General features: G+C 45.0%; 1 protein-coding gene across 1 annotated transcript; it reads left to right on the forward strand.

The window, feature by feature from the left end:
* The first annotated feature begins 4,454 nt into the window (after window positions 1-4,454).
* LYPD4 (LY6/PLAUR domain containing 4) lies at window positions 4,455-6,098 on the forward strand. The gene is made up of 4 exons (XM_019713720.3): window positions 4,455-4,521; window positions 4,688-4,831; window positions 5,294-5,620; window positions 5,887-6,098. Exons 1-4 carry the CDS (start codon window positions 4,455-4,457, stop codon window positions 6,096-6,098), a joined length of 750 nt encoding a protein of 249 aa, XP_019569279.3.
* Window positions 6,099-9,800: the final 3,702 nt, after the last annotated feature.

Raw genomic sequence — 9,800 nt, forward strand, 5'->3', positions numbered from 1 at the left:
TTCCTACAAATATTTTATGCTCTCTTTTCAACTGTTAGTCTCATGTATGCCCTGCAATTCAATTTCCCCCTTACACCCCTTTTGCTCAGATCACTCTATTGCACCCCAGGCACTCCATTATTCTCATGGATTCCTTGCCCCATTTTCAATAATTATTTTCGTTCACACAACAAATGTTTACTGAGTCCCTTTCACCCGCCAGGTTCTGATCTAGACACAAACCGCTCTCCTCCTGGCAGGACTTCCGCTCTTGCACCCAAACTCTGTGCATAGTCGGGCACGGAGTCCCACACTTCTTATGCCTTTGCCCACGCCCAACAATTGATGGCAGGCCCATCCCACCTCCCACAGTGCACTCCCTCATGCAGTTGTTATTCATTCTCCCCCCTCCCCCCAGCAACTAACATTCCAGGGTCCCAGAGAGGGGACAGGGCACCGGGAGCGCGCTGCGGCCCGCGCGGTGAGGGAGGGGAGGGGAGGAGAGGCGAGGGTCGTGAGGAGCACGAGGAGGTCAGGGGGAGGGGAGAGGATGGGGGGTCGTGGGTCGGGGGTGGGGCAGCGCAAGAGAGTGAAGCAGCACAGGGAGGGGCGGGGTCATGTCGAGTCCACAGCCCGCGGTTACCACAGCCTCGAGCGGAGTCAGGCTCAGTCAGGAGAAGAAAGGACGAAGTGAGTAAGCGACGCCAGGAACTGCCGCGCTCGCGCCGGTTTTCCCGCCCCCTCTCACAAAGACCAATGAGCTTCAAGCACCGCCTCCCGCCGCTGAAGGAAGCAACCAATGCGCTTCAAGATCTTGCACTGAGGCCCGCCCCTTACCTCCAACTCTCTTCTCCTCACGCGGGACTAGCAGGCCCGCCAATAGCGCCTCGAGTTGAGTCTCGAGCCCCTTCCCCCTCTCCCTGAGTCTTGCTTTTCCAGATTCTTCTTCTCCTCTTTGGGGAGGCAGCCAATGGGGCGTCGAATACGGCTTCCAGGACGAGGCTGGCCCTGCCCCCAGGAACCTCCAGCGCTGCCCCGCCCCCTGGGCGTTGACTTGGACCTGTGTGCGCAGGCGTGGTCTTACCCTCTGTGCTTCGCTGACGCTGCGCCATTGTGCTCTTGGCCTCGACTTGCTCGTGTGGCAGCTCTTCAATGTGTGGACGCCCCTGTTTTCTCTCACTTCTCTCCGGGTTCCCCAACTCCCAATCTAGCCTTCTCATTTTATGCGTTCTCTACCCTGTGATTTCCCTGTTTCCTTCCCGAGTCTCTCATTGCTCCCCTTTGCCCCTTTGCTGTGTGTCGTCTTGTCTGTGTCGGTGCCGATTTTCCTAACCTCGATTTTCCTGTTCTGAGTCTCTGCTTGTTCATACTGCTGATTTTCGGACCCTCTTTCTCCCTGTGCCTCGTTCCCTAATAGCCTGGCCCCCTTCCCCACTTTCTTCACTTCCCTAGACTTCACTTCTCTGTAGTGTTTCTGTCTTTTCAGCTCTTTCTACCCTCTGTGTGCATCTTCCTCCCGGATTTCACTCCATTTTGGGGGCTGCATTATGTAATCATCGTCTTTTCTGTGAATCTCACGTTTTTCCTCTCCAACCCTCTGTGTTGTTTGTCCCCCTTTCTTTGTTGTGTCCCGCCCTGTCTCCTTTTCTCTCACCCTCTAAGAGGGTCTCCTCTGTCCCCTGAGACCCCCAACTTTGTGCCTCACTCCTCACTTTCCTGCAGCTCTGACTGTGCCCTCTCTGCTGGTCCTCCTTTGTCTTCCTGCAAGGTTCCATTTCATCAGTTTACTCCTCCTTCTCTACAGTTTCTCTTTCATAGGAGTGACATCCCCTCTGACCACTACTCCGTCTTTTTTCCCTTGCGGATTTCATTCTAGTCTTTTCTGGTTGTGTTCTCGCTTGTGCTTAGGTTATTGCGTCCTGTCATTTTTCATTCCAGGCTGGTATGTGCCATCTTCTCTGACTAGCTCAATCCCTTTGTGTGATCCTTTGTCAGCCTTCATTTCTCCGCCCTGTGTCCCTTTTCCGTGGGTCTTAGCCTTTTTGTTTGCCAAGATTTCTGGGTTACAGAGCCTGTGTGTCAGGCATTCTGGACAGAGAAGTGTGGCCATAAGTGACCTCTAGCTGAACTGTTGTGCAGGGTAGCAGCACTAGAGACAGTTGGAAAGGTTGTTTGGGGCCAGTCTAGGGGCGGTGGGGTTGAGAGGTTGGCTGGGGGAAGCTTGAATGTCAGCTAGAGGATGACCTTGATCCTTTAGACAGCGGAGAGAGAAAGAGAGAGGGGGAGAGAGAGGAAACATTTGGAGAGCTTAGCACTAGCCTGGCATTTTATAATAATAACTAATTTTCAACAATGACCCTATGAGATGCATTATTAATCTATTGTATAAATGAGTTCAACAAATTGCAGAAGGTCCTACAAAAAGTGGAGGGTAAAGATTTGATCCTTGGTCTACCTTTGAGTCGCAAGCCTATGAACTTTGTACCATCTACACTGTTTCAGTTATTTCCAGTAACCCCCACCCCCACTTTCCTTCCCTGACCCTCCCATAGGCACTTATTTCAGGTGGCTAATGCATATCTTTTGGTTTATGTGTTATTGCAAGATGTGCAGTGTTTTATGTACATGAAGTTTTAATTTACACAAGTGATATTGTGTTCTTTACTATTTAAAATAGCACTGTGCTTTTACAATCCATCCATGTGCACATTATGTGTACACCTAAGTTGCTTCTAACTGCTGCATGATAATATTCCCTGGTGTGCATCCCCTGCGTGTCGAGTGTTCACTAGGTCTCAGGGAGGGACGCCCACATTGCTTTCAATTCTCTGTCACCACAATAATGCTGTATCCTCCTACGTGTTCCTCTGTAGGTGAAGGTGGAAATATCTGTTATGTGTACCTAGAATATACCAGAAATGCATCTTTGTAAACCTAATTTAACTAAATATTGCCACATTTCTCCCTGCAATGCTGCTTTGGGCCTGAGACACTGATTAGGACTCTTCTGTCCCTCAGAGTCCATAAGAGGGCCCTATTCCTCCACTCCTCTAACCACTTAACGAGCAGCAGTGCACAGGGGTCTCCATATCCCCACATTCCTGCCAACGCTTGTCTATTTCTAGCTTTCTCATCCTTTGCCAATCTGATGGATGTACAGTTTGATAGATTGCATTTCTCTCATTACTGTTGAGTTCGAGTGTTTCTTCACTTGTTTGTTAGCCTTTCTGGTTTGCTCTTCTGGGAATTGCCTCTTCATATGCTTGGAGCATTTTCCTACTGAGGTTGCTCCTCTTGTCAATTTGCCAGAGATTCTTGGCCATTCTCATTGGTTTAAGACATTGCATATACTCTTTTTTATGCCAATTCTGGCAATTCATATTATTTTAGAAATTTATCCATTTCACCTGGTTTTCTAATTATAAATATACAGTTGCTAATGATACTTTTATTGTTTTTAAAATAGCTGATTCTGTTACTTCCTATTTTTCATTTTATTTGCATCCTCTTTTTCTCTTGATTAGATTTGCTGGAGAATTCTTATTAATCTTCTCAAAGAATGAATGTTAGTTTTTTGTAATAATTTGTTGTTTTCTATTTCATTGATTTCTGCCATTATTTCTATCCTTTTACTGTGTTTGGGTGGTGCTTTGTGCTCCTTATATAGCTTCATGAGTTCATTCATGGACATATTTATTTAATGCTTCTTATTTCCTGATAAATGTATTTAAAGTATAAATGTACTTCTAAATACTGCTTTAGTTTTGTCCCAAATTTTGATGTATAGTTTAAAAAAACTTTTGATTTTGAAATGATTGTTGGCTCACAGGAAGTTGCAAAAATTGTATAAGGAGTCCCCTTAAACCCACTTACGAATAGGGACATCTTACATAAGTGTGGTGTATAACTGTAGTATACAAGTAGGAAATTAACATTGGTATAATACTCTTAATTAGACTACAGCCCTTAATTCAGTTTTCACTAGATTTTACATACACTTGTGTGTGTGTGTGTGTGTGTGTGATATGTAGCATGTTCATTATTATTCAGTTCTAAATACTTTTTAATTTCATTTTCGATCCAAAGATTATTTAGTAATATGTCAGTTAACTTCCACACACACATTTGTTGTTTTGATCTCATTGTCTCTGGAGAATAGTGATCCTTTGGAAGCATACTATGCTCTGCAACCTGTCTAATGGGAAGGACCTAAGCAGGAGCGTGAGAGTCATAATTTGAGAAGCTAATATGGTCGGTTAGATTGGAGGGGAGACTATGGAGATAAGAAGACCTGTGTCTTTGAACATCTCAGGGAGCCTATGTCACAGAAAATGATAATCAACTTTCTGCTCTAGAAACAGTGACCCAGAGCCAGGTGGACAGAGAATTCAGGGACTGACGAGAACCAGCCTTGAGACCTTGACTGAAATTGGTTCCAGACTGATCTCTAGCATCCAGGACCTCGACACAGGACTATGGGACCCCAACATTTGAGACCTGTGCAACTGCTCTGCCTCTTAGGGGCCATCTCCACTCTGCCTTGTATGTCCTGTGGTGCTGGATGCTTTGGGGCCCCTGGAGGGTGGGGAGCTGGATATCTGGGTTCTTCAGGGGACAGAATCTGTGGAGGCTGTGCTCTCGATCGGCAGTTCAGGGATGGAGAAGGCAGGGTGAGGGGCAGATGACTGGAAGAACATTCTCTCTTTAGGGGCTGGGGCTCTTTTGTGCTACGAAGCAACATCCTCACGTTTTAGAGCTGTCACTCTCCGTAACTGGAAATGGCTTCTGATGAGGAGCATGGTGTGTAAGCAGAGTGAGGGCTGCGAGGAGACGCTGGTGCTCATCGAGACAGGTGAAGGGGAGTGACTTTGATACTGTTTTTTTTTTTTTCTTTTCTGGTTCTTCTGACACCTAGCTCCATTCCCAGCACCCAGGGACTCTGGAATTGAGTTCCAGGTATTTACTCCATTATATCTTTGGGAATAACGTCAAGGCACTGGCAGGAGAAGGCAGGACCCAGATGGTAGTGGTGTGGGCTGGATAAGAGGGCAGAATAAGGTGGGCAGATCCCAGGAGGAGGTGGCAATCTGGGAGAGAAGAAAAGGACAGGACACCAGGGAAAGAGGAGCAGAGGGGCTCCCGTGGGGAGAGGAGTGAGGAGAGACAGATGGAGACCCCGACATCTGTGCAGCTGACGTGAGTGGACACGGGCAAAGTTGGTGATGGGCAGAGTGAGCAGGAAAAGCTGGGTGAAGGGTGGACGCTGGGTGTGCCCAACGACACTGATCAGAGCTCTCTAATCTCTGCTCTTCAGGGACCAGAAGGGGAGTTGTGGGTTTTAAAGGCTGCAGCCCAGCCCCATCTTACCCTCAGCGAGTCTCCTACCTCATTTCACCGCCTGGATTGTCCGTTGCCTCCTACAGTCGGGTCTGCCGGACGTATCTCTGCAATAACCTCACCAACTTGGATCCTTTTGTGAAACTCAAGGAGAACACTCCTAAGCCTACAGCATTTTCTTCCCATAGTTGCCCGACTTGTGTGGGCGAGCACTCTAAGGATTGCCTCCCAAATTTTGTCACCACTGATTCTTGCCCGTCTGATGCCTCTAAGTGTTACAGTTCCACTTTAAAATTTCAGGCAGGTGAGAGGAGAGAAACTTTTACCAAATGCCTACTCTATGCCAGGTACTATCTAGTACCTTCCCGTCTTTGAGAGAGGCTGATGGGATCCAGAGAGAGGATTTGGGCTGTGGGCACCAGGCATATGAATTCCAAGGAAGGAGGAGGAAGGGGCCTGGTGCCCAATTCTGTGGTGGGACAGAGGTGTCCTGGTTTCTGAGGGGTGTCTGGGAGGAGGGACGGGGTACTTGAGTCTTGAGTGTCCTGACTTTTCCCTCTCTCCTTACAGGGCTTCTCAACACCACCTTCCTCCTCATGGGCTGTGCTCATGACCATTACAGAATGTTAGCACATGTCCACCATATTGGGAACATCAGAGTGACCGAGGTACTCAACATCTTAGAGAAGGCCCAGGTTGCCGGCGCGGGGCCCTCCAGTTGGGGGCTTGCTTGGGGTATTCTCTCAGGGCTCCTGCTTGCCTTCAGGGCCCCGACAATCTAGTTGGACCAGGCAAACACCCAGACCCCTTCACATAATCAAATAAAGTCACCGAGTTGCCCTTCTGTTTTGTCCTGTGTTCCATGAGGGCTGTGGAGGCGTGGGAGGTATGAGGAGGGCCAAACGTGTCCATGGAGGGGGAGGGAGGGAGGGACAGGCAGTGGCAGTGCTGGAGAGGAACAGAGGGGGGTCGGGGGAGGAGGAGGATCATTGGCAAAGTGACAGTGTCATGCTCAGCAACCAGGAGGAAACCAAACACTCTTTTCCTTCTCTCACTTCCTCTGGGGACCTGAGTGCTAGCCTGGGTTCAGCTGCTGACTTAGAGAGCCTGACCAAATAGTTCCCTTTTTCTGGGCCTCAGGTTCCATCCCTGTAAAATGAAGGACCTTGTGCCTTAGAGCTGAGTGAGGGTGGTTTTAAAATATGATCACTTATTAAGCATCTACTCAGTATGTATCATTTACTGTACTAGTATTAGGACATCATTTAAATCCTCACAAGATCTCAGTGAGACAGGTTTTGTCCTTATTTTGCATGGAAGAAACTGGCTTTAGGAAATTAAATTATTTGTCCAGAGTAGAATCCTTCTTGCCTCCCCTGCAGATCTCTGTTTCTGCTGAGGGAATTTTATTGAGAAGTTTGGTGACCTGAGCTGATTTCCTTTGTCCAGTAAGTTGGCAAATAAGGAGGAAAGAGGAAGGAGCACTGCTGAGGACGGTTCGTTTCCACCCAAAGTTCGGGTTCCAACCTCCTGGAGAGGACAGTGTAATTCCTCTCTCTGGCCATAAGAGGGCAGCAGATACCTTGCAATTCAACCTCTTCGTGTGTGTGTGTGTGTGTGTGTGTGTGTGTGTGTGTGTGTGTGAGAAAACATATACTAAGGGTACTTTTCCTGTAGGTTAAGTATTTTCTGTGCATTACCTCATTCTTTCTTACTACAACCCCTTATTAAATATAGTCACTTCTGTATTTCCGCATTACAGGTAAAGAAACAGGCTCTGCCTGAGGCCCCAGAGCCCACCTGTGTTAATATCTTGGGCAAATGGGATCTGAAGCACAGGTGCCTGTAGTTGGCCTCAGAAGTAGGACTGGTGTGAAGACCTTGATTACTATGGACAGGTTTTGAAAGGGTGGTTGGGAAACCAAAGGTCGTGGTAAATGGACAAGATCTGAGTAGAGACCAGAGAGCCTGTGGCAAGAGGCTGTTAGGTCACAGAGGGAAGGTTTTGTGTGCCAGGTTTTTCAGTGGGCTTCACTCATCCTGTATTTCTTTTTTTTTTTTTTTAAATTTTATTTTATTAAATTTATTGGGGTGACAATTGTTAGTAAAATTATATCGATTTCAGGTGCACAATTCTGTATTACATCATCTATAAATCCCATTGTGTGTTCATCACCCAGAGTCAGTTCTCCTTCCATCACCATATATTCGATCCCCCTTACCCTCATCTCCCACCCCCCACCCCCCACCCCCCTTAACCTCTGGCAACCACTAAACTATTGTCTGTGTCTATGAGTTTCTGTTTCTCATTTGTTTGTCTTGTTCTTTTGTTGTTTTTGGTTTATATATCACATATCAGTGAAATCACATGGTTCTCTGCTTTTTCTGTCTGACTTATTTCGCTCAGCATTACACTCTCAAGATCCATCCATGTTGTCACAAATGTTCCTATATCATCTTTTCTTACCGCCGAATAGTATTCCATTGTGTATATATACCACAACTTCTTTATCCATTCATCTATCGAAGGACATTTTGGTTGTTTCCATGTCTTGGCCACTGTAAACAAAGCTGCAATGAACATTGGAGCACACGTGTCTTTATCTCTAAATGTTTTCAGATTTTTTGGGTAGATACCCAGGAGAGGGATTGCTGGGTCATATGGCAATTCTATTCGTAATTTTTTGAGGAACCTCCACACTGCCTTCCATAACGGCTGCACCAGTCTGCATTCCCACCAACAGTGTATGAGGGTTCCTTTTTCTCCACAGCCTCTCCAACATTTGTTACTATTTGTTGATGATAGCCATTCTGACTGGGGTGAGGTGATATCTCATTGTGGTTTTGATTTGCATTTCTCTGATGATTAGTGATGTTGAGCATTTTTTCATATGTCTATTTGCCATTTGTATGTCCTCTTTGGAGAAATGTCTCTTCAAGTCCTCTGCCCATTTTTCAATTGGGTTGTTTTTTTTTTTTTTGTTGAGTTGCATGAGTTCCTTGTATATCCTGGATACTAGCCCCTTATCGGAGGCACTGTTTGCAAAAATCTTCTCCCATTCAGTTGGTGGCCTCTTTATTTTGTCAATGGTTTCTTTTGCTGTGCAGAAGCTTTTAAGTTTCATATAGTCCCATTTGTTTATTTTAGCTTTTACTTCCATTGCCTTTGGAGTCAAGTTCATAAAATGCTCTTTGAACCCAAGGTCCATAAGTTTAGTACCTATGTTTTCTTCTATGCAGTTTATTGTGTCAGGTCTTATACTTAAGTCTTTGATCCATTTTGAATTAACTTTGGTACATGGTGACAAATAGCAGTCCAGTTTCATTCTTTTGCACGTGGCTATCCAATTCTCCCAGCACCATTTATTGAAGAGGCTGTCTTTGCTCCATTGTATGTTTTTAGCTTCTTTGTCAAAAATTATCTGTCCATATTTATGTGGTTTTATTTCTGGGTTCTCAATTCTATTCCATTGGTCTATGTGTCTGTTTTTCTGCCAATACCATGCTGTTTTGATGATTGTAGCCCTGTAGTACAAGCTAAAGTCAGGAAGTGTGATACCTCCATTATTGTTCTTTTTTCTTAAGATTGCTTTGGCTATTCGGGGTCTTTTGTGGTTCCAAACAAATCTGATGATTTTTTGTTCTATTTCTTTAAAATACGCTATTGGGATTTTGATGGGGATTGCATTGAATCTGTATATTGCTTTGGGTAATATGGCCATTTTAACTATGTTGATTCTTCCAATCCATGAGCACGGAATGTCTTTCCATTTCTTTGTGTCTTCTTCAATTTCTTTCAAAAATGTCTTATAGTTTTCAGCATATAGGTCTTTCACATCCTTGGTTAAGTTTATTCCTAGGTATTTTATTCTTTTTGCTGCAATTACAAAAGGAAATTTTTTTTTGTATTTCTTTTTCTGAGATTTCATTGTTAGTATATAGGAAGGCAATGGACTTTTGTGCGTTGATTTTGTAGCCAGCAACTTTACTGTATTCGTTGATTGTTTCTAATAGCTTTTTGGTGGAGTCTTTAGGGTTTTCTATATATAGCATCATGTCATCTGCAAAGAGTGATAATTTAACTTCTTCATTCCCAATTTGGATGCCTTTTATTTCTTTCTCTTGCCTGATTGCTCTGGCAAGGACTTCCAACACTATGTTGAAAAGCAGAGGTGATAGGGGACATCCCTGTCGTGTTCCTGAACGTAGAGCAAAGGGCTTAAGTTTTTCTCCATTAATTATGAGATTAGCAGAGGGCTTGTCATATATGGCCTTTATTATGTTAAGGTATTTTCTTTCTATACCCATTTTATTAAGTGTTTTAATCATAAATGGATGTTGTATCTTGTCAAATGCTTTTTCTGCATCAATTGATATAATCATGTGATTTTTGTCCTTTATTTTGTTTATATGATGTATCACATTGATGGATTTGCGTATGTTGAACCATCCTTGTGCCCCGGGGATGAACTCCACTTGGTCGT

This window comes from Rhinolophus sinicus, chromosome 8 (genome assembly GCF_057876585.1).
Source record: "Rhinolophus sinicus isolate RSI-liver-muscle chromosome 8, RSI-T2T, whole genome shotgun sequence".
Classification (NCBI taxonomy): domain Eukaryota; kingdom Metazoa; phylum Chordata; class Mammalia; order Chiroptera; family Rhinolophidae; genus Rhinolophus; species Rhinolophus sinicus.